The sequence below is a fragment of the Convolutriloba macropyga genome, chromosome 1 (assembly GCF_964194025.1).
Source record: "Convolutriloba macropyga chromosome 1, txConMacr16.3, whole genome shotgun sequence".
NCBI classification, from domain to species: domain Eukaryota; kingdom Metazoa; phylum Xenacoelomorpha; order Acoela; family Convolutidae; genus Convolutriloba; species Convolutriloba macropyga.
Genome location: NC_134468.1, coordinates 73,963,934 through 73,989,428, shown reverse-complemented (window position 1 = coordinate 73,989,428; position 25,495 = coordinate 73,963,934). Strand labels below are relative to the sequence as shown.

General features: G+C 34.1%; 3 protein-coding genes across 3 annotated transcripts in view; all 3 read right to left on the bottom strand.

The window, feature by feature from the left end:
- LOC142351439 (histone-lysine N-methyltransferase SETDB1-B-like) overlaps nucleotides 1-3,046 on the bottom strand; it is a 123,364-nt gene extending 120,318 nt beyond the window's left edge. Inside the window, exons 1-2 of the mRNA XM_075403449.1 lie at nucleotides 2,998-3,046; nucleotides 2,447-2,552 (exon numbers count right to left, since the gene is read on the bottom strand). The gene's annotated coding sequence lies outside the window, so the exon portion shown is untranslated. The remainder of the gene's footprint in view (nucleotides 1-2,446; nucleotides 2,553-2,997) is intronic.
- Nucleotides 1-25,495, bottom strand: part of LOC142342481 (mitochondrial potassium channel ATP-binding subunit-like) — a 230,834-nt gene that overhangs the window by 159,044 nt on the left and 46,295 nt on the right. The window lies entirely within an intron of this gene.
- On the bottom strand, nucleotides 7,861-24,362 carry LOC142351430 (serine/threonine-protein phosphatase 2A 56 kDa regulatory subunit epsilon isoform-like). The gene is made up of 4 exons (XM_075403439.1): nucleotides 23,381-24,362; nucleotides 22,721-22,945; nucleotides 22,264-22,428; nucleotides 7,861-8,257 (listed from the first exon to the last, which is right to left on the bottom strand). Exons 1-4 carry the CDS (start codon nucleotides 24,281-24,283, stop codon nucleotides 8,045-8,047), a joined length of 1,506 nt encoding a protein of 501 aa, XP_075259554.1. The 5' UTR covers nucleotides 24,284-24,362; the 3' UTR covers nucleotides 7,861-8,044.

Genomic DNA, 25,495 nt, shown 5'->3' with positions numbered 1-25,495 from the left:
AATGAGCTCAGAGAGAACTGTTAATAATCAGAAATGTATTAAGTTATCGAGGTGAACCCTTAACAATGATTTGGATGGAAGGAACTGAAAAGCAATGAAAACAACTGATCGTTGTACCAAAACATTCTAAAAGTGCGAACCATCTCAATTTTTTAGTTTTTCGATTTTCGATACTGATTCTGTTTATTGTAGATTGCGCTAATGAGCAACCGCTGCTTTAAAGCAGCGTGAGAAGAATGAAACTAGCCTAGAGGAGTAAAAAAAACATTTCTTGCAAATTGTCTAAAAAGCGCCAAAATTAGATAAAGCAAAACAAATTTTTGTTCGACGAAGTAAAAACAACGTAGCAGGACAAGTCCTGACAAAATTCAAAGAATCTTCATTGACTAAGCAAATAACTAGACCAATAAAGTACTATGAATGGCTTGGAATAACCATTTGAAAACAATTCAGTCATGAAAAAATCTGTGAAAGTCGAGGTCAAATTGCTGCATGTGAACAAAGAAACCACACGCGAGAATGCAAACACCATAAGATCGTAGATTGATTTTAGATTTAAAATTAATTTAAGATTTAAAAAATTAAACGCCGTGGAACCGCTCGCTTTTTCGCTCCACTTCCACTTCGGCGTGACCAAAATCATCACTTCAAACAATCACCACTGTGCAGGGGTGAAGTGAGTGGCTGAGGGGAACTGATGTGGCGGCGAGGGGGGGGGGGGGGGGGTTTGGGGGAATCAATCTCTAAGAACCGCCCTTCAAACCATCAGTATAAGTCTCCAAAACAGTTTCTGTGAATCGAATACTTGGAGAATAGTAGCCGAAAGGCTATAAGAGAACTTAATGCCGTCTGGGCGCTACCTGTTTATCCTGTTTTTGAGGACGAAACGTCAAATGGGTCAGACAAAAAATCGGTCAAGCGAAAAATCGCGTTAAAAAGACCAACAGGATTAAAATAATTGCTACAAATTTTGTTCGTGCGGAACTTAAAATCTTTATGATAAAATTACCTGACAAACTTTTTTGAAGATTCGAACTCATGGGAACTGTCGAAAATGGACAATATTTTCCGAAACAAAAAAATACCTACCAACGTCGGATGAACTACTCTCGAACGACAGGCGGGGGGCAATTTAATATAGTAGCGTAGCTGAGAAATGTTTTATGGGTGCAAAAAAGTCTCACTTTATTTGTTCAAACATAAACCGACGAATGTCGGAAGAATTGCTCTCGAACGACAGGCGGGTGAAAAACATTTTAACCCACCGGGATTCGAACCATTGACCTCCCGCTTCATAACCCTATGCACTGCCCGCTGTGCTATTTGAGCAATATTTTTGCTATGCTGTAAGCGACTTGATATTAGCAACAAGCTTAACTTCGGAGTGAGAGCAATAGAGATCACTCAAAAATGAAGAAAGAAAGCGTGAAGAAAGTCACTTGGGAAATCAAAGAATGTTCTAGAAGAAAAGACGTAGTAATACAAGAAACTTAGTAATACAAGAAAACAGGTAGCTTCCAATAAATTATTTCTAATTGACAGACAATGCAATCTGTTCATGAAACAAAACTCAGGAAAGGGATAATTGATGAGGGACAAAACCAAAAGGTAATATTTGCTATAAAATGCAAACAAAATCCTCTACAAAACTATGAAATGCAACTTCCCAACCATTTTCCGCAAATACTTTCCGCAGCTTCCCAGCCATAATCAAAAAACTTTTGATTAAAACGTTTGCTAGATCAGTCACCCAGTCAAAACGTCGCAGAGAAACATTGAAAAAAAGTTTAAAAAGCAAAATACCTGAAACAAGAAATTAGAAATTTGTACAATTTATTTCAGTGAAAAATGCTCTGTTTAGCTTTCAAAGGTCACTTCATAGTGATAACACTTATTGAATTGCTGGTAATTACGAATTGATGGAGAAAAACTACAGCGAAAACCAAAAAGTGTGAAAACAAACTTTTTTAAATAAAGGCAGGCGATATTGGCAAAGAATTGCTCAAATTTTCTCAATTTTCTTTAAGAAATTGTCAGACAGCCAAAAGTGCTAGAACAACTGATTTCACCAAGAAACTTTCCAAATGCGATCAAAAACTGAAGAATTCAAAAAATTGCTGAAAAAGCTTAAAACGAGGGGAAAATGGTAAAAATAGCTAAAACTGACACCAAAGGTGTAAATTTCTCTTCCGATCGCCAAACGCGCTGAAACCAGTTTAGATAATAGAGAGAAACGCTTTTGACTGAAAAAAGATGGAGTTAAAACTAAAAACCGCTTTCAAAAACCGTACGTGATCAAAAAATTTTAGTCGCTTAGTGAAAATTTTCGATGTCAGAAAATGACAAAATAATTTTACTATACAACAGTTACGGCATGATAAGACATTATCACGCGTTCTACTAGGATTCTCGTATGTTGGTGTAGCACCTTATGGCAATTTCTTACCTTTCGATCACACATGGAGTGTTGATGATACTCGATATATTGCACGCCGACTGCAACACAGTCAAAGATCTCTTCCTTTCAGCCTTTGTTGCCTCAAAAACTGTCTCTGCAAAATATAACTTCACCTGTTTACGAACTACATAATCACTGCAGCTCATAAATACTACTTATCAATTCGTTGAACGTATCGTTCTTCTTTAAGGCCATAATGTGATCGATGGCAATTTTAAAATCAACTACTAAGTGTTCATTCTACAATTTACTTAACGCGGCGGTCACTGTGATGCTCGAAATTTAGTTGACAAAATTCAAGATTTACCTATTACGTTCAAAATTGCATCCAGCTAATTTCAAACTTCACTAAAGACATCTAATCCAACGTTCCTGACTATATTTTAAAGCAGAAAAAATACAGAGGTACATAACAAAACAAAACAAACGCCAAAAAAACATCTTCGCAACTACTGACTCAAGGTTGAAATATGATTAGACGCGTGAGGCGTTGATCTAATGCTATAGTATATTTATATAAATACAAAAGTACTCAGTACCCAAGTCCTGCAAGATCTGCTTGTAGTATGAAGAGAGTTCTTCATCAAACAGAACAAATTCGTTCTTCAGCTGATCAATTTGATCGTCGGTAAACATCACCCGATCTAAAAGTCTCACCTCTTATCAACAATTGCTCCACTAGAAAATAGAATTTTGTACGCTTGCAAGCCACTCATTTCATTGACCATCCGATTTTAAACGTAGCATGTCGCCGGATAAGATGAACCGAAATAGACTTGAGATCTGTCATAAAAAGACAAATATATCAAGGAGAAAAAAAGCAAACAAGAGGATTAATGTTTCGGCTCTTTTCTGTTTCTGCTATTGTGATCATAAGTGCATCGGAGTTACCTTCTACAATAGAGTCCTATTAAAGAATAGGTATCAGGTTGAGATTTTGAATTGTACTCAAATTGGTGGGGAAATAATGAAGCAGGAGTTTGTACAATTCAGTTCCTTGGCTTCAGAAAGTCACACATGGCAAAAATAATTCTGCAAATGACCTAAAAATTTTTGCCGAATGGCAATAAAATGCGTCACTCGCATTGCTTCAGTTGTTCAGCTTTACAAATAATACTAGAAAATAACAAGAACAACCGGATAAACCTGGTACGGGCCGACAGAAGGGTTGCTTGTCCGCGTTAAAAATATTTTTATTATATTTTTGAGACACTTCAGCACTAACCGCAGCACTAAAAACTAAATTGTTTGATAACTGCCAAACAAACAGCATTCCTGTAACCCATTAGATGCTTTAGAAAATTAGTTGACAACTATTCTGAAAAGTAAAAAATTAAGTTTTTCATCAACATTTTTAAAGATTGCTCAATGTTTACAACTTTCACTGCGGAAACGAAGATACATACTGTTGAACAGTGATTTGAACAATGCCAACAGTTTGGTACACAAGTTCAGAAAATGTCTATGAGCGTGGAGACAACATAATACAGATAGTTTCTACAATTTTCACATCAGCCGCATTCTCTTTTAAATGTAATGCTTTTTTAAATTTATTATCTGCAAAACTAATTAACTAACTAACTGCATTAACTAATCGCAAGAAAAACATCTTTTAAGCTTTTTGGAAAAATGTGACCAAAGAGAAGTTTTTCGGATATTAAATTGCTTTTGTGATGAGGGCCTCCAGACAGTTGCGTTGAGATTCGCGGGAAAGACTGTTTCGCGGGAAACTCCAAGTGTGGCGAGACAGTTTCCTTTTCCAAAAAAAAACATACCGACAAGCGAGGGGCAATTTAATAAAGTAATGTAGCTGAGAAATGTTTTATGGGTGCAAAAAAAAGTCACGGTTTAATTGTTCAAACATAAACCGACCAATGTCGGAAGAATTGCTCTCGAACGACAGGCTGGTGGAAAAACATTTGAACCCACCGCAATTCGAACCATTGACCTCCCGCTTCATAACCATACGCACTGCCAACTGCGCTATTTGATCCCAATTTTTGCTATGCTGCAAACTTTATATTAGTAACAAGCTTAACTTCAGAGTGAGAGCAATAGAGATCACTCAAAAATGAAGAACGAAAGCGTGAAAAAGTCACTTGAGAAGTCAAATAATGTTATAGAAAAGAGCAAAATGGTCAAGCGAAAAATTTGCATAAAAAACACCAACACGTTTACAATAATAGCGATGAACTTCGTTCAAGATCAGTTAGTCATTATAAACCGACTACCGTCGGATGAATTTCTCTCGACAGCTAGGGGCAATTTCATATCGAAGGGTTGTAGCTTAGAAATGCTTCGCGCGCAAAAAAAACGACCCCGGAGGGGTTCGAAATAGTGCCTTGCAGGTATGCAGCCTCGCATCTTAACCCCTCAGCTACAATGGTTTGAATTTCCATTCGTTCACAGCCGCTCTCAGCAATAAATTTATTTCAGAAGGAGAACAACAAATTACACAAAAATTAGCACTTAAGTGTGCAAAGGCATCAGAATGTTCTAGGAAAGCGCAAAAACGGTCCAGCTAAAATTATGCATAAAAAAGACTAACCCGTTTACAATAATTCCTTCAAATTTCATTCCAGAGCTATTAAAAACTAATCTGTCCCCCGAACCATTACTGGGGCCCCTATTTCTTTAACGGCGACCCTCAAAAAAGCGTTTTCAGCATTTTTTTCATTTGAGAAAATTTCAGTCCCCGAAAGTTGGTCTTTGAAAAATTTTATCAAAAAAATAAAATGAAAAACAGCTGGCAGATTGCGAGAAAATAGCCGCAATAGCTTCGAAGATCCGCAGTCTCAAAAAAAACAGTAAGAACGACAGACCAAAAAAAAATCGTCTCGTCTTTTCATTGAAGGCTGATATGTTATATTTTGATTTAAATTTTGTATAAGTTATTGCTGCCTCAATTAGCTGCTCTCAAATAACCTTCATTTAGAGTGACACACATTCACTTGACCTTATCTCTTTTAATTAAAAGTCAATTTAAAAGTGAGGAAGTCCTTTTTGAGAGTGAGGTAAGTCACGTGTGACAAAAAATTTAATCAAACGAATGAACAAAATTTGCTCCACTAAGAGCGATAAATTACGTCACGCACGCACGGCATTTGAAATTGCATGAACGAGTGAACAAAAAGCAGATTCGAAGTGATTGTGACGTCATATGGTCGTAACAAAAATCGCGACGGAAAAAAAACATAGCTGGAATTCCGGAAGCAACATGAAGCGTCAAAAATTTCCAAAAAAACCAGTAATTGCAGCTGAGGCTCTTTAATTTGTATTACACCATTAGCTCATTACCTACCCAGGTCTGATCTAAAAATTGGTGAAATATAAACCGCTGTCACCAAGAGAAATGCAGCAAAAACTTATATAATTGAAAACGTTTGGTAAAGTTTAGAAAGTCCGAAAAAATAGGATGGTCAAAATATTGTTAGGCTGAAAAAACTGACAGAGCTATCAATTGCCCTCAAATAATTCATGATTCTAATCTCAAGAAGATTGCAAAAGCAAATGGTAGATAGTAATAATAACTTAGAAACTAAGTTAAATTTTTCAAAAAGAATGCTCAAATTTAAGAATCAGAAAACTACAACTATATTTCCAATTGCTGCAATTAAGGCAAAAAACAACACATACTTCTTATTTGTTGTATATATGCTAGACGACATGATTTCCTATTAATTCAAAAACTTAAATAATCACAGAAAAAACAAAAGAATAATATTCAAAGGCAAAAAATCATTCAAGACCGGAAGAAAATTATAATAAATACCAATGAGTGGAAATTTAGGAAAAAGTTTTCGAGCAAACTGTCAGTACTGCCTTATGTTGAATGAAATCATTTGCCAACCAAAGAAATGACAAAAATCTAAGAAGCTGAAATCATTCAATTTTTTAACAACTGAAAAAATCAATATAACCAATATAAAATTGGGTACCAGGACAAAGCTATGATGATATAAACTAAAATGAGAAGAATATGGACACAATGTAAGGAACACCGTAACAAAGACTAATTGATTTTTAAAAAATCAAATTAAAAAAGTCAAGAAAAACGAACTCATTTCATTGTTCAGCATTCGAGACATAAAAAAAACAATTAGTCATCCGAGACAAAGATCCATCCTCCCGAACAGGACAAAAAAAGAAAAAGCAGAATTCAAACCTACAAAACATTGAAACATTTTGCAAAAATGGTCAAAAAATTTTTAAGACTGCATCCATGAAAAAGTATTAACAGTTTCTCAAAAACTTAACGCTAAAAAAGGTTGAATTTTTATTGAAACGAATATAGTCTCTCATTTTGCAAAAAAAGACTATTTCTAATAATTAAAACCAAAATACAGACAAAAAACTGAGAAAAAATGGAGAGAACTACCAAAAAGCGTTTTAGCATATGTACAATTTCATAAAACAAAATTACATCGGGGTAGAAAGACGCGTTGAGTATGTGAACTATCAAAGGGAAGTTGCAATATTAACTGATTTTTTGACAAAAAGACGGCTGAAAGATCCAAAAATGAAGAAATTAATAGACAAAAAGACAGAAATTAACTAAAAACTCAGGAAATATGTGCACATTTTGAACTTGAAACGAATTCTCGGGCTATGCAACACACTGTGGTATCAATTTCAGAGGTTTACATTTCAATATAGCATCGACTAAAAATCATTTCTACAAAAAATCCAAATTACAAGCAAAAAAACTGGGCCACTTAGACGAAAAAGCGTCCAAAAACGATTATTTATATGTACCATTCAGTCAAAAACTACTTTTCGAGGTCAAAAAGTCATTCACTAAAGGCAGCGCACGATAAAAAAACTTCTCTTGCTCAGAAAAAATTAGTTCACACGGCAATTTTTCTCAATTTTTCTTTTAGGTCGAAACAGCGTCTGAACGAATAGTACTTCCGGTAAAAGAAAACCAATACTCCTCTTCGAGTCGTAAAAAAACCAAGAGAAGGCCAATAATAGCCCCAGCTATCGCTGTGTGCGGCTATTAATAAGGCGTTAAAGTTGGGCGGCTTTGACAGCTGTTCAATTGTTTCAAATCCACGATACTCTCTATATCCATGTTTTCGCCCCTATGATATGACACCAAAAAATTGGTCCTCCTAGCTCTGAAAATGACCTACTTGGGAAAGATTTTGCATGAAGAAAAATGCCGCCAATCAGGGTCTCCACTTTGATTCGCGTTGCTTAGAAATCGTTATGGTAAATTTACGTTTTATAACTAATGGCATCATAAATCTCTCATTCTTTTAAATGTTATATGTTGAAAAGAGTTCAATGGTGAACTTGGTGCGGTTGGAAATGAGAAAAAGTAATGGCAAAAGTAACCGCAGAATATGGTACTATTCTGTAAAATTGAGCTGGCCTTTTTCCCCGCTACAATGCGACAATTTCACTATAAAGTTTTTATTCAGTCGTTAACTTCACCAATTTACAAGTATTTACAATTAACAACGCTACTATGTACAATTATGAACAAATTGGCCATTGAACCATAACAAATCTGTTATCGATTGTTTTGAATCAGTTTTAGGAGATTGAAAATTGGCAAATTTTGGTTCAGCGTTGTTCGTTTCAACACACTTCTTGACCATGCTGTTCCTCAATAGGCTTCGAGTTAACGTTCTCATCAACAATTTCTTCCATGGCTAGTTGGTTTGGCAGTGGCTGGTTTCCGCTTTGTATATCCACCAGATAGTCGAACAGTTCGCTGTTCAACTTCATCAAATAGAGAAGGGTCTTGTAAGTTAGTGACGTCACAGATGAACTCCAGTGCGTCCTAGAGGTCTAAAACACAAAAAATAGATGTATCTGAAATGATTACTTGCTATAAATGATTGCTATAATGATCACATTGCTCTCAGGGCTAACTCTTTTTCCGTGTAAATATTTTTTGTTAATATGAAAAATTCGTGACCAATAAAAAACAAGGCCAGCAAAAACAGTATGTGAAATTCTTTGATATGATTTAAATCGGAATTTTTGTTCACAGAATACGAAGAACAAAAGAACTTTCAAATTGAGACGATTGCAACACTAATCTTTGCAAAATTAAATCAGCGTTTAGCAAATCAGAAAAATTAAAATGCCACAAACAAAAAAAAATCATGTTCCATTATAATAATTTGTTAACAAGGAGGAAAACACGTTTTTCTGCATGGCTTTTTACAACGCATTGAACATTGTCTGTTTTTCATAATTTGATTTCTAAAATATTTTTGCTCCGAGATGTACCAAAAACTTGCTACGAAAGTAGGTACTTACTTTTGCCGCCACTTTTACATAACATTTTAAATCACAAAATTAAAACATCAAACAAATCACGCTCATCCGTTTGATTAAATATATCTCACTGACGTCGGAGACATTGCCACCAAACGTAAAGGGAGGGGTTAGCTTTAGTTTTCGCTAGCTGACGCAAATCTTTACTTGGTGAAGGAGGGTTGGGGGTACATACACCAATGATATCCAAAAACCTCAAACTCGGCTCCCAATCTTTTAATGTTTTTCATCAATGATAGTCTCAGGTTACTCGTTCCATCAATAACAAATAGCATTATTTCGCTCGAAACTTTCACGGTTGACATCATAATCTGAGACTAGCTCAGGGACAAAACAGAGCCGGAAAAAACAGCTGAACCTAACGCCAAAAAAACATCTTCAAGCTATTCAAAAATGAAACATAGCCGTCAGATTGCCGAAAAAAGCCGCAATAGCTTTGTAGATTTGCAGTCTCAAAAGAAACAGACCAATAAAATTCCATTTAAAGCTGAGATTTTAGAACTTGATTAAGAATCTGTATAACTTATTGAGGCTTATATTAGCTGCTCTCAAATAAACTCACCTGACCTTATCTCTTTGAATTAAAGTAAAGAAGAGTCAACTTAAATAAATGTGTTTCTTCGTAATCGCAGCGGAGCAGCATTAGTCTTTAAGTCTGCAATGTATTAACAGTAACCTGTTCTCAGCTGTCCTTTTTCAATTATTCCCCACATCTCAAGACTGTTCATTTAGTCAGCATGAATGCTCATTTTTTGTGACTATGGCACTTTTTTGTGTCTGAGACTTTCACGTGGTACCATTATTGCAGCCAACATTGGTCAGGCTATGATCAACCTGAAGCTATGGTTAAGTAAGAGCTCATCCTTACAAAGACAGCTTCACGGAGGCAGGAAATTGAACTCTCAATAATTGGCGTGTGAATAATCAAATCTAAGCCATGAGTGACCAAAAACTTACTCACGCGAATGAACAAAAAAAATCAATTCACTAAGTGTGAAAAATGACGTCACGCACGCAGTTCAGTGGAAATTGCATGAACGAATGAACAAAAAGCAGATTTGAAGTGGTTGTGACGTCATATGTTCGTAACAAAAATCTTAACGAAATAAATTTAAAAAGAGACGGCCAATAATGGCCCCAGCTATCGCTTTGCGGCTATTAACAACGACTGAAAACATTGTTGGAACACCGAGTAATAAGACAAAAAGTTGAGAGATTCGAAGTTTTCATGAAAATCCACTTTAAAATAGAATACCTGACTTTGCATCCTTAAATTCACAGTACCTCAAATTGAATGAGCCACTGTAACCATACCACTAGAAACGAAGTTGAAATAATAGCAAGCAACGATTGCACTTCTGTTAAACAGTACTAGCCAACAGCTAAATCACTAAAAAAAATTTGCACGTATCAGTCAATCCATGTGACTACACGAACAAGCTCTACACGAACTGCAACGAAAAACACATGTTAAACACTGGATCCATTATCAATATCAAGCTTGAAAAAATAAGCCGCAAACTTAAGCCGAATCAATAGGTATCGCAAAAAGCTTCACTGAAATATGAACATTTAACTAGCGTAAAGCAAGAGTTAGGTTTTTCAGCTAAAAACAAAAGAACAATAGATTAAGCTGACAAATCCAAAATGCGCCTCCGATAGGCTACAAAACAAGATACTCCAGAGCTAAAAACAAATTTACAAAAAACCATGGTTGTCAATAAATGGCTCATTAAAAGCAACTTAATTGCTTAAGCACTCAAACAATTGAATTAAAGATCAGACGGTAGGTTATAAAAGAATTCGATAAAAGTCAAACAAAATAGGATAATAAAAAATTACAGGCGTGAGCAACAAAGGTGCCTAAAAACAACAGTAAAAATGAAATCGGTGCACCAAAAACAGTCGAACAACAACTAAACTCACACCTCAGGTTCCCTCGAAGGCTCAAAAACTTTAGTGAGCAAACTGGCAAAAAGCAAACAAGATCATTCACCATTCATAAGCTTCGAGAAACAGCACCCAAAATAGAAAACACGAAATCAACAAAATAAACAATCAAAACATTTAACCAAAATCAATTTCTTCAAAATTAAAATTACTAAATGTTAAAAGCCAAAAGAAGTTTGAAATATAGCCTTTAAAAATTTGATGATCTTATCGTTATTAAGAAAAACTTACCACAACTTAACTATTATTGAATTATCCAAAAATTATTTGCTCTCTTGAATGGTGTCTATATTGCAATCCGACTCAAAATTATGTCTCATTAATCTAAATTTAGCAATGGTTACGAGAAGTAAAATGGGTTTAGAAAAAATGATCGGGAGAGCCGGATGAGTCACGGGAGATGAGTGCAAGAGGGGGGGGGGGGGGGGGGGGGTTGGAGGTTGGAGTTGGAAAAGGACAATAGAGGAGGGCATGGAGCACAAAAACAAAGAACATAACCGACTAAAGTCAGAAAAACTGCTCTGGAACAACCAAAGGAATAGCTAATCAATTGCAACCTGCTTCATTCGAGGCAGGCGTAGCTTTTGAGGGGGACTCAAATTGGGCTTCAAACGACGTCATCAGAGATTTCTACACGCCACTACTATAATTTAAAAGGAAAAATGACATCGAATTCGTTGCACTTTTCATTTGACTTTTAGTACTACATTGCCGCCAATTGAACTCAGCGGCTTGAAATTGTGAGTGTGCGAGAAATTCAGATGACGCAAATTGCTTCAAACCGCAAAATGGGAGAGTTATTCAGGTATAGGGGGTAGGTAGGTGATGGTGATTGGGTTGGTCTTTGGTTAATATAGGTATTGTTGGAGGGACTTATATTGGATCAAAAGTGGTCAAAATGACCTTTTCACCTTGAATATTACCACCAGTTCCTAATTACTATATATTACAAACTAAGCCACTATTTAAGTCCAAGGTTCGCAATCAGAAGTCAGCGTTCAAAAACAAAGATAGGTATTAAAAAAAGAAATCAAATTCAAGTCATGAATAAATTGCTTCACCTAAAAAAACCGTGTAATACCAATACAACTCTCCGAGTCGTAAAAAGACACACACACAATAATAATTTCAAATTTTGTTCGGGAGCAATTAATAAGGGTATAATGGAAGGGAACAAAAGGGGATAACATAAAAACGTAAAAAGGGGTCAAATATTCTCAATTTTGGCTGTCAAGAAAATCACATGGCTAGAGTAATACTGGAGCTTAATTGAGCATCCGAACATCTGCGACTAACGTCAGACAAATTTCTATCCAATGGGTCCTTGATACTTCGTTTCAGCCGGGTCAGACGAAAGGTTTGATAGTAGCAGCTCTCGAAAGACAGACAGGATAGAGGCTGGTTTGGTTCTGGCTGCTAGATTACGCAAAAGGAGGCTATCTTCGAAAGAAGACACGGCGGATAAAATGCGGACCATTTTCTCCGATCAATAAACCAAGAAAATCTGCAGCCTCAAACGTTTTTCAGCAGAGTTGCTGTACAGTACCTCAAAGCTTATCACAGCTCTAAGAGCTGCTCAGACACTTAACGCCCTCAGGATTCAACGGTTAATCCCCCCCGTTTTTTATGCAAAGTCAAGTAGAAAGAAAGTCGAGTTAAAATGCTCAAGCGAGCAACAGACAATTTGAGAAAGATCTCGCTAAGAAATCTTAGCGGTGGAAACGCTCCCATGAAAATCTTACATGAATAAAAAAGACAAAAAGAAAACATTCGTGTAAAATTTTCAAATGTTTTTTAGGATTAAAAATTTAGCTACCGCCAATTGATTTCAACTTGAAATTGTGAAAGTAGCACAAGAAATCAAAGACGAAAAAGTTACCCGAAAAGTCAAAGCGGTTAAATTTTGCGCAAAAGAAACTCAGCAAGCAGACTCGTTAATGAGCTTTCGCACACGATGTTCCGACCCAACCTCATCTACATTAATGACTTAATTGTAAACCAAATGAAGAGATAATCAAAAATAGATGTTTGAAAATTAAAAAATCATTTTACACCCAAACTACTAAATGAATTGCATAATGCCATGTCTCATTACAGCGCTCACAAGATCTGTCATTGAAAAGACTTCGACAAAAAGAAACAAACAACAAAATAGGCAAAAACAATAAATGCACGGCAAAAACTCAATATCTAAAATTAGAAGCAACTAGTAACACCGTCAAAATGCAATCAGATAACCCTTAAATACACAATTTTACTTTCTTTTTAATTGAACAGCAGATGGGATTTCTCCTTAATGAGACTAGGTAACAATTCGACAAAAAGGAGAAATAATCACGCGAAATTCAAAAATCGATCAACATTTTTTAAACCAAATAAATTCAAACGTCTTGCTTTTAGCTTTTATCGAAATTAGCTTTTACGAAATAACTAGCTTTTAACGAAATTAGCTTTCAACGAATTAAGCTTTTCACGAAATAATTAGCTTTTAAAGAAATAATTTGATATGAAATTACGAAAAATTCATCACGAAACCGATAGTACCTGTCTTTCTGTCGTTGGTTAGACCAAACTAGAGAAACGGACTAAAGATGCAGAAAACCTCAAAATTAAACCATTTGTGAAAACAATATACTCAAGCCATTTAAATCCTTAGCTATTAATTGAATATTGTTTCTTCATTTCAATTGTTATTTATCCTAAATCAGCTAAAATTATGCTGAAAGATTAAATTAGTTCACTTGGGCCTCATTTGAAAATCCTTGGGATCTCTTATTACACGAATGAAATAAAAGAAGATGAAAAGAAACAAATATTGGGAACTCAAAAAATCTTATGAAAATGCAAATTGTATTCCAACAACAAAACATCAGTTACGAAAACAAGTTAATTTTTGAATTACAAGGAGTTGGATGGCACCTCTCAATGATGAGAATAAGTTACAAGTTGACAAAAATAATAACCAAACAGAAATTTTTAAAAAATTATTAAAAAAACGATTAATATCATAAAATTTCAGACTATTCTCTATAAACTGACTGCATTGAGTAAAATCATGCATTCAATCCTCAATTAGAAGCTTATGAAACCTCTCAGTATTTTACTACTACAGATTGTATAAAAGACAGGCAAAAACAGCAAATTCAAAAAAATGAGAGAAAAGTGTCGAAGACATTGAAAAATGAAATTTCGGGAATTTTTCAATTTTCAAATAATTTTTCAATAGCAATGGGATTCCTCTTTAAACAATGAATTCAAAAATGAAAAAAAAATATAAATAAATACATTAAAAGCACGAAGTTTTTGAGAAACCGTATCACTTGCCTCAACGCGAAGACATCGCAAAGAGTCTTATGACTATAAAAACAAAGGCAAAGACCAGAAATTCAGTTGAAAAGTGCGAGAAGAAAGTGCTGAAGTCATTTAAACTATAAGCTTTTCTCTGAAAATTTTATTTAAGATCTATTGAACGTCTTCTCTTAGACGATGAAAAATATCAGCATTAGGACAATTTCATTCGGATAAGATTTCAAATGGAACCAAAACAAAAAACATTTAAAATAATCAAAACATTCAAAATTAGAGAAATTATGAAAACTCGTGGCCTCGAAGTCATAAAACTAATAGTTAGACAATAAAACCGCTAAAAAGATTAATGCAGTAAAAAAGAATGGGTACTGTCATTACTGCGACCGCCTTACCATTCACAAAAATAGGTTTAGGGTCGGATATTAACAGCCATTAGCTGTCCACTCAAAGCGCTAGATAGGTTCACTTACGGCTCATTAGGAAGCCTATTTCACTTTTAGTCAACGAGTCTACGCCACTGGACTGCAAAAATTTAAAAAAAATCTCAAGAAAATCATAATTTCAAAAACTCAAAAGTCGAAGCAAAAAACATGAGCGATTCCTTGAAAAATAATTTTGTTCATTGGTGATCATTTGAATGTAATTAAAATTTGTCATTAACGGAACCTCGATATGAAAAGTGACTAGTTTCTAAGTGATTTGAGAAAAAACTAAAGAATGAAGTTTTTTTAAAAAAAAATCTCAAAAAGAATTCGCAATTTTTTGATAGTAAACTTCCCTGTGAGATAGAACTAGCCTTTTTATGGCCTCTCGCCTATTAAGAGCAGAAAAATTCTTCATTTTATGAAGTGAAATGTAATTCAATTATTTCAATATTTATTTAAGCACACAATCTAGAAGATACCCCTTACAAAAAATCTGACTTCGTTTATGTACTCTACATAAGCACTATTTTTTCAAGGTAAAAAACTAGCTTTTACGAAATAACTAGCTTTTAACGAAATTGGCTTTCAACGAATTAAGCTTTTCACGAAATAATTAGCCTTTGATATGAATTTACTAATAATAATTTGATATGAATTTACTAAAAATTCATCACGAAACCGATAGTACCTGTCTTTCTGTCTTTGGTTAGACCAAACTAGAGAAAGGGACTAAAGATGCAGAAAACCTCAAAATTAAACAATTTGCGAAAACAATATACTTAAGCCATTTAAATCCTAAGCTATTAATTGAATATTGTTTCTTCATTTCAACTGTTATTTATCCTAAATCAGCTAAAATTATACTGAAAGATTAAATTAGTTCACTTGGGCCTCATTTGAAAATCCTTGGGATCTCTTATTACACGAATGAAATAAAAGAGGAAAAGAAACAAATATTGGGAACTCACAAAATCTTATGAGAATGCAAACTGTATTCCAACAACAAAACATCAGTTACGAAAACAAGTTAATTTTTGAATTACAAGAAGTTGGATGGCACCTCTCAATGATGAGAATAAGTTACAAGTTGACAAAAATAATAACCAAACAGAAAATTTTTTAAAAAGTTATTGAAAACGATTAATATCATAAAATTCCAGACTATTCTCTATAAACTGACTGCATTGAGTAAAATCATGCATTCAATCCTCAATTAGAAGCTTATGAAACCTCTCAGTATTTTACTATTACAGATTGTATAAAAGACAGGCAAAAACAGCAAATTCAAAAAAATGAGAGAAAAGTGTCGAAGACATTGAAAAATGAAATTTCGGGAATTTTTCAATTTTCATATAATTTTTCAATAGCAATGGGATTCCTCTTTAAATATTGAATTCAAAAATTAAAAAAATGAATAAATACATTAAAAGCACGAAGTATTTGAGAAACCGTATCACTTGCCTCAACGCGAAGACTAAAATGTTTGTCGTCCATAAATCGTCTAAGACATCGCAAAGAGTCTTATGACTATGAAAAAAAACAAAGGCAAAGACCAGAAATTCAGTTGAAAAGTGCGAGAAGAAAGTGCCGAAGTCATTTAAACTATAAGCTTTTCTCTGAAAATTTTATTTAAGATCTATTGAACGTCTTCTCTTAGACGATGAGAAATATCAACATTAGGACAATTTCATTCGGATATGATTTCAAATGGAACCAAAACAAAAAACATTTAAAATAATCAAAACATTCAAAAATTAGAGAAATTATGAAAACTCGTGGCCTCGAAGTCATAAAACTAATAGTTTGACAATAAAACCGCTAAAAAGATTAATGCAGTAAAAAAGAATGGGTACTGTCATTACTGCGACCGTTTTATCATTCACAAAAATAGGTTTAGGGTCGGATATTAACAGCCATTAGCTGTCCACTCAGAGCGCTAGATAGGTTCACTTACTGGTCATTAGGAAGCCTATTTCACTTTTAGTCAACGGGTCTACGCCACTGGACTGCAAAAATTTTAAAAAATCTCAAGAAAATCATATTTTCAAAAACTCAAACGTCGAAGCAAAAAAACTGAGCGATTCCTTGAAAAAGTATTTTTGTTCATTGGTGATCATTTGAATGTAAATAAAGTTTGTCATTAACGGAACCTCGATATGAAAAGTGACTAGTTTCTAAGTGATTTGAGAAAAAACTAAAGAATGAAGTTTTCTAAAAAAAAGTCTCAAAAAGAATTCGAAATTTTTTGATAGTAAACTTCCCTGTGAGATAGAACTAGCCTTTTTATGGCCTCTCGCCTCTTAAGAGCAGAAAAATTCTTCATTTTGTGAAGTGAAATAAAATTCATTTATTTCAATATTTATTTAAGCACACAATCTAGAAGATAACCCTTACAAAAAATCTCACTTCGTTTATGTACTTTACTTAAGCACTATTTTTTCAAGGTAAAAAACTAGCTTTTACGAAATAACTAGCTTTTAACGAAATTGGCTTTCAACGAATTAAGCTTTTCACGAAATAATTAGCCTTTGATATGAATTTACTAATAATAATTTGATATGAATTTACTAAAAATTCATCACGAAACCGATAGTACCTGTCTTTCTGTCTTTGGTTAGACCAAACTAGAGAAACGGACTAAAGATGCAGAAAACCTCAAAATTAAACCATTTGCGAAAACAATATACTTAAGCCATTTAAATCCTAAGCTATTAATTGAATATTGTTTCTTCATTTCAACTGTTATTTATCCTAAATCAGCTAAAATTATACCGAAAGATTAAATTAGTTCACTTGGGCCTCATTTGAAAATCCTTGGGATCTCTTATTACACGAATGAAATAAAAGAGGAAAAGAAACAAATATTGGGAACTCACAAAATCTTATGAGAATGCAAACTGTATTCCAACAACAAAACATCAGTTACGAAAACAAGTTAATTTTTGAATTACAAGGAGTTGGATGGCACCTCTCAATGATGAGAATAAGTTACAAGTTGACAAAAACAATAACCAAACAGAAAATTTTTTAAAAAATTATTGAAAACGATTAATATCATAAAATTCCAGACTATTCTCTATAAACTGACTGCATTGAGTAAAATCATGCATTCAATCCTCAATTAGAAGCTTATGAAACCTCTCAGTATTTTACTACTACAGATTGTATAAAAGACAGGCAAAAACAGCAAATTCACAAAAAAAAATGAGAGAAAAGTGTCGAAGACATTGAAAAATAAAATTTTGGGAATTTTTCAATTTTCATATAATTTATCAATAGCAATGGGATTCCTCTTTAAATAATGAATTCAAAAATTAAAAAAAAATGAATAAATACATTAAAAGCACGAAGTATTTGAGAAACCGTATCACTTGCCTCAACGCGAAGACTAAAATGTTTGTCGTCCATAAATCGTCTAAGACATCGCAAAGAGTCTTATGACTATGAAAAAAAACAAAGGCAAAGACCAGAAATTCAGTTGAAAAGTGCGAGAGGAAAGTGCCGAAGTCATTTAAACTATAAGCTTTTCTCTGAAAATTTTATTTAAGATCTATTGAACGTCTTCTCTTAGACGATGAGAAATATCAACATTAGGACAATTTCATTCGGATATGATTTCAAATGGAACCAAAACCAAAAACATTTAAAATAATCAAAACATTCAAAAATTAGAGAAATTATGAAAACTCGTGGCCTCGAAGTCATAAAACTAATAGTTAGACAATAAAACCGCTAAAAAAGAATAATGCAGTAAAAAAGAATGGGTACTGTCATTACTGCGACCGCCTTATCATTCACAGAAATAGGTTTAGGGTCGGATATTAACAGCCATTAGCTGTCCACTCAAAGCGCTAGATAGGTTCACTTACGGCTCATTGGGAAGCCTATTTCACTTTTAGTCAACAAGTCTACGCCACAGGACTGCAAAATTTAAAAAATCTCAAGAAAATCATAATTTCAAAAAATCAAAAGTCGAAGCAAAAAACATGAGCCATTCCTTGAAAAAGAATTTTTGTTCATTGGTGATTATTTGAATGTAATTAAAGTTTGTCATTAACGGAACCTCGATATGAAAAGTGACTAGCTTCTAAGTGATTTAAGAAAAAACTAAAGAATGAAGTTTTCTAAAAAAAAATCTCAAAAAGAATTCGAAATTTTTTGATAGTAAACTTCCCTGAGAGATAGAAGTAGCCTTTTTATGGCCTCTCGCCTATTAAGAGCAGAAAAATTATTCATTTTGTGAAGTCAAATGTAATTCATTTATTTCAATATTTATTTAAGCACACAATCTAGAAGATATCCCTTACAAAAAATCTCACTTCGTTTATGTACTCTACTTAAGCACTATGTTTTCAAGGTAAAAAACTAGCTTTTACGAAACAACTAGCTTTTAACGAAATTGGCTTTCAACGAATTAAGCTTTTCACGAAATAATTAGCTTTTAAAGAAATAATTTGATATGAATTTACTAAAAAATCATCACGAAGCCGATAGTACCTGTCTTTCTGTCTTTGGTTAGACCAAACTAGAGAAACGGACTAAAGATGCAGAAAACCTCAAAATTAAACAATTTGCGAAAACAATATACTTAAGCCATTTAAATCCTTAGCTATTAATTGAATATTGTTTCTTCATTTCAATTGTTATCCTAATCAGCTAAAATTATACTGAAAGATTAAATTAGTTCACTTGGGCCTCAATTGAAAATCCTTGGGATCTCTTATTACACGAATGAAATAAAAGAGGAAAAGAAACAAATATTGGGAACTCACAAAATCTTATGAAAATGCAAACCGTATTCCAACAAAACATCAATTACGAAAACAAGTTAGTTTTTGAATTACGTTGGATGGCACCTCTCAATGATGAGAATAAGTTACAAGTTGACAAAAATAATAACCAAACAGAAAAATTTTTAAAAAATTATTGAAAACGATCCATATCATATAATTCCAGACTATTCTCTATAAACTAACTGCATTGAGTAAAATCATGCATTCAATCCTCAATTAGAAGCTTATGAAACCTCTCAGTATTTTACTACTACAGATCGTATAAAAGACAGGCAAACACAGCAAATTCAAAAAAATGAGAGAAAAGTGTCGAAGACATTGAAAAACGAAATTTCGGGAAATTTCAAATAATTTTTCAATAGCAATGGGATTCCTCTTTAAAAAATGAATTCAAAAATTTTAAATGAATGAATAAATAAAATGAATAAATACATTAAAAGCACGAAGTATTTGAGAAGCCGTATCACTTGCCTCAACGCGAAGACTAAAATGTTTGTCGTCCATAAATCGTCTAAGACATCCCAAAGAGTCTTATGACTATGAAAAAAAAACAAAGGCAAAGACCAGAAATTCAGTTGAAAAGTGGAAGAAGAAAGTGGCGAAGTCATTTAAACTATAAGTTTTTCTCTGAAAACTTTAATTAAGATCTATTGAACGTCTTCTCTTAGACGATAAGAAATATCAACATTAGGACAATTTCATTCGGATATGATTTCAAATGGACCCAAAACAAAAAACATCAAAACATTCAAAAATTAGAGAAATTATGAAAACTCATGGCCTCGAAGTCATAAAACTAGTAGTTAGACAATAAAACCGTTCAAAAAATAAATGCAGTAAAAAAGAATGGGTACTGTCATTACTGCGACCGCCTTACCATTCACAAAAATAGGTTTAGGGTCGGATATTGACAGCCATTAGCTGTCCACTCAAAGCGCTAGATAGGTTCACTTACGGCTCATTAGGAAGCCTATTTCACTTTTAGTCAACGGGTCTACGCCACTGGACTGCAAAAATTTTAAAAAATCTCAAGAAGATCATATTTTCAAAAACTCAAACGTCGAAGCAAAAAACATGAGCGATTCCTTGAAAAAGAATTTTTGTTCATTGGTGATCATTTGAATGTAAATAAAGTTTGTCATTAACGGAACCTCAATATGAAAAGTGACTAGGTTCTAAGTGATTTAAGAAAAACTAAAGAATGAAGTTTTCTTAAAAAAATCTCAAAAAGAATTTGAAATTTTTTGATAGTAATACATCCATGAAAGATAGAACCAGCCTTTTTATGGCCTCTCGCCTATTAAGAGCAGAAAAATTATTCATTTTGTGAAGTGAAATGTAATTCATTTATTTCAATATTTATTTAAGCACACAATCTAGACGATACCCCTTACAAAAAATCTCACTTCGTTTATGTACTCTACTTAAGCACTATTTTTTCAAGGTAAAAACTCACATTTTGACGGTTTTGCAGGGAAATTATGCATTTGTTATCAACATAACCGACTAACTTCGGGCGAATTGCTCTCAAACAATTGGCGAGTGATTGGATTCGTCAGTAGCTAGCCACGGTTTAGTGACGCTAGCTTTAGCTTGATTGGACTCTGAAACTTTTAGTTTTCTAGCCTTGTTAGTAAAAAAGGAAAAAAAACTGGTATTTTTTTGAAAATTTGCACAACATTGGGAAATGTAAAAGAGAAGCTTCCATATTTCGCAGTGTGTTCAAAACTTATTTTCCTCTCTGGAGTTATGTCAAGTAACCCATCTTCAAGACTTGAAGAACTTCGTTGGCCAGTAATGATTGTTAAATTCAGGAAAGGACAAAAACATTCAAAAAAATTCGTTAACAATTGCAAATTTTAACAAATCTTGCAAAAATTCAAGATATTAAAATCTTCAAAACCATTTTATTGTCTCAAGAGACTACCCAGCATACCTATTTCAAGCTTTAAATAGTTTCACTGGCTCATAAAGATCATTAAACTTGGAACAATAATTTTCCGAAAATTTTAAGAAAAATCAAATTTACCAAAAAGTGGCTAAAGCTGGAGTCTTTAAAGTATTGATAACCATTTCCTTAACTCTAGAAACTACGCGACAGCTTATCATCAAACCTTGGAGGAGGTCCCTACGACCCTCGTGGCGGAAAAAATTATAGAACAGTTAAAAAGATAAAAAAAAATTGCGAACATTTTTTTTTTAAAAATTGCTGATATTAAAATCTTCAGAAACATTCCATTCCATTTAAAAGCTATGCAGTAACATATGAACAAACCCTAGAGTCGGTTATTTACTCTTGGCGCTGGCGAAACCTAAAAACTGACAAAAATAATTCCAAAAAACTTGAAAAAATTGCAAAAATTTGTGATAATAAAAGTTGAAAACTAATCCATGGGCAAAAAACATATTGCAGTAACTTATTATCAAGCCCTATAGATTTTCAATAAGGCTGAAAAACCTGAATAATGACAATAAATGTCAGAAAAAATTGAAAAAAATTGCAATTTTTGAAAAAAAATGCTAAAATTCGTGGTGTTGAAATCTGGAAAACTATTCGATTAAATTTCTATTAATGCGCGGTGGGGGGGGGGGGGGGGATCAACAGTGGGGGTATCTTCAACCTCTAGGAACCGCCCTTCACACCATAAGTATAAGTCTCCAAAACTGTTTGAGATGAAACAGAGCTGAAAGGCTCTAAGAGCACTTACTGCCCGCTGGGCGCTGCCTGTTTATCCCGTTTTTAAAGACAAAAAGTCAAAAGCGGCAGACGAAAAATCGGTCAAGCTAAAAATCGCATTAAAAAGACCGACAGGACTAATATAATTGCTACAACCTTCGTTTGAGAGCAATTAAACATTCAGGCTAAGGCTTATGGCAGCTAAATTTAAAAGTAAAACACCATACCACGAATAAACTAGAAAAATCAAATAAAAATTACTCCTCTTCTAATTGAAAAAAAATACCAAAACAATAAGATCACTTCGCGGCACTATTGAACAAAAAAACGAATTGACAAATGAATTTTCGGTTTTACCTCATAGAGTGCAGGAAACAAAATAGGAATGAGGTTGGTTGCATTTGGCTTGAGGAAGTCAGCAAACGTCTCTCCGTTGAGAAAGAGCAGAGCTCGTTCCGAAACAAGGGAATTCTGACTCCTTATACAATGGGCTACTTTCCGTGTCAGCAATTTGAGCCACGGCTAAAACGAAACATTTCTCTTGCGAAAATTTGGATTGTTCTTGCTTATATTAAGCAACCAGTGGTCTCATGGTTCATAAGAGAAACCTCTCAACTTTGTACATATTGGAGGACAATTATATATTCAGCTACCTGTCAATCGAATGTTCGAGAACTAACAACACAACTCATTCATTTATAACTCCATTTATTTAAACACATTTGCTCATTCGGCCCCAAAAATCTTAACGGCTACCTATGAACGAAGATATCTAATTCGCTATTCTAATGAGTAAACATGCATTCTACACAACCTGGTTCTCCTTGTCATAATTGTGCACTTTGTTCAGCATCTCTTCGACTTGGTTGAGGAAGCAGAGATGTTTGACACTGTGTTGTACCCTGGGCCACACAGGCAACAATCTCCCCATCACTTCATCAACAAGAGTCTCGTCTCTTTCTATGAACTGGACCATGCACAGCGAGAGACTGTCGTGGTACAGAGGCATCGAAGCCGGTCGGTGGAGGGGAATCAACACCTGTGAATTAATTTGGAATTGATACTAGTGGTTATCAACATGTCGATTTTTGGATCCGGTCTCAATGCCTTAAAGATTTACTAAATTTCTTGTTCAAATTTACTTATTTATATTGGTCATCCAGCTTCGTTTCTGAAAATTCTCTGTTCAAGAATAAAAAAACTCGAACACTTGGGATTGTCAGTTCAACAAAAGGCACCATAACCTAATCTAGTGAAGTCTCAGACTAAGACTAAATGTTAAAACAGCCCTCCGCAAATTTGAAATGTAAAACTTCCAGTGTAATTAAATTCCAAGCAATCGGTGCTTTTGTGCTAACTTAGAAGTTTAATTGCTGTTGTAAAATCTCGTTATTTGATACCCAATAGTGCCTGATTTTCTTGAATTTTGTCACAAATAGAATATTTTGAGTATCATCATAGATAACGTTTTAACCTTAAAAAGAAACTCTAGATGTTCCTCTTTAATTGGCACTGCAAAACCAGAAACGACACTGCTCATCATATCCAGCAGCTCCAAAATGCCATGTGAAGATCTATCACCCTCGATGAACATCAAAAGCGTGTGTCTGATCTCTTTTCTAATACTCGACCGTTTGCTGACCATCTTCAAGTATATGTTATACAACAAAGCTTGTAGTAATTCTCGTTCCCGACTGTCAAGTGATTCGAAGTTCTGAACCAAATTAATCAAGAACTCTTCAGTGATGAACTCATGAGCTAATGTTTTGTCAAAACTGGGACTCCGTATTAGGGTTAGAGCAATACTGTACACCAGCTGCAAATGTGGCCAGGCCACATCTTCAATGGGATCGTCTTCATCGACTAGGATTATTTCCAGGGGTAGAACTTCACGTACAGGTGGCAGATCTCGAAACAAGTTAACAGATAAAAACTTAAAGATGTGTTCATATAACTGCTCGTGTTCAAGTGACTCCAAATGCCAACCTAGAAAGTCACAAATGTCGTTTAAGGCCATTCGCTTCACTTCTTTGCTCTTCGGATGTATCATCGGGTCATTGAAATTGCATATTTTATGGCACTGTTCCAGCTTCCGGATCAGAGCCGTTTCTCGCATTCCGGACAATTCATACTGCAAAGGAGGCAGATGCTCAAGGTCATCTGGTTGACCGTTATGATCAACTTCTCTTAGTTCAGACGACCTGAGAGAATTGGTTTGTTTTCTACTCTTTCGATAGAACTTGGCGGATGTTTTTCGCAGGATCTTATTGTGACTGTCCCATGCATTTGTCTCGTTTCTCCTTGCTGGAATGAGAGATAATTGGTGCAGATCACTTCGGAAGTTTTTAGTGTCCTTTTTGACGAACCCGTTAAGCATTTCCGGCAGATTTATTTATTCAAAAGTAGTCACATGTTTCTACCATGACAGAGTTCATCTGAAAATAATTTCAGCTTTCAGAATTCATTTAAACAAACTTACAAAGTCCATAAAATAGGGATACAGCAGCTGCGTACACATAAACTGAAAAAAGGAGCATGACAAATTAAAGATAGCATACAAATAGCTGGATAAGCATTGCAACAAAGCGTTAAGACTATAGTTATAGTAGCAGCAGACATACAGCGCACGAATAGAACGCAAATAGACCATCATATAAAATTATACCGTACAATTAGAGCTGTTGAGTTATGAAAACATAGCTGACAGATTGCCAAAACATAGCCGCCATAGCTTTGTAGATCTGCAGTTTCAAAAAAGCTTTAGAAGACAGGAAAAAACTACTTTTTATTATTGGCTGAGATAATAAATTTTGATTGCGAATCAGTACAACTTACTGCTGATTCTACTAGCTGCTGTCAAATAACTTTCAATTGCAGTGACACACAATCATTTAACCATATCTCCTTGAGTTAAAAAAATCATTTTGAAAGTAAGAAAATTTTGAGAGAGTGATGTTAGTTATCGTGACGTCAAGTACCGTTACAAAAATATTGACAAAATACCCTAAAAGGACAAGTCCTGCATTAGAATTCAAAGAATTTTGGATCAATTGTGTTTCAACCTTCCACGGTTTCTGCAGGCCCAGGTACGATTTATGCGCTTTTATATAGCATGTTACTAAGTAAAAAAAAAACCCCGACTAACAGAAGTTAGGGTTGAAACAATACTAACTTCTGTTAGTCGGCTTTTTTACAGGCTTTTCTATAGTTAGCCGGATTGAAACAGTTAGAGAAAAATTGAAGATAGTCTTAATTTTTTTACGTCAAAAAATGTCATAACTCAGCTCGCAATTTCTAAAGATTTGAGAAATAATGTGAATTCAGCCACTAAATTGGAGGACAATTAAGTTGACACTAAAGTAATAAGCAGGATTCTCAAAGGTAACTTGATTTTATAAAACTCTGTATTAGCATCCGGTCTAATTAGTTTATCCCTTTCTTTTGATTTCGCTTTTAGACGTCAAAAAGTATTTTCGTAATTTGAATGAACAAATTATATATAACAGTTAGCTGAAAGTGATTGAGTTAAGTCAAAGTCAAATGTGAAACCTGTGACTTAACTTGATCGAAAGGTTAAACAAATTACAAA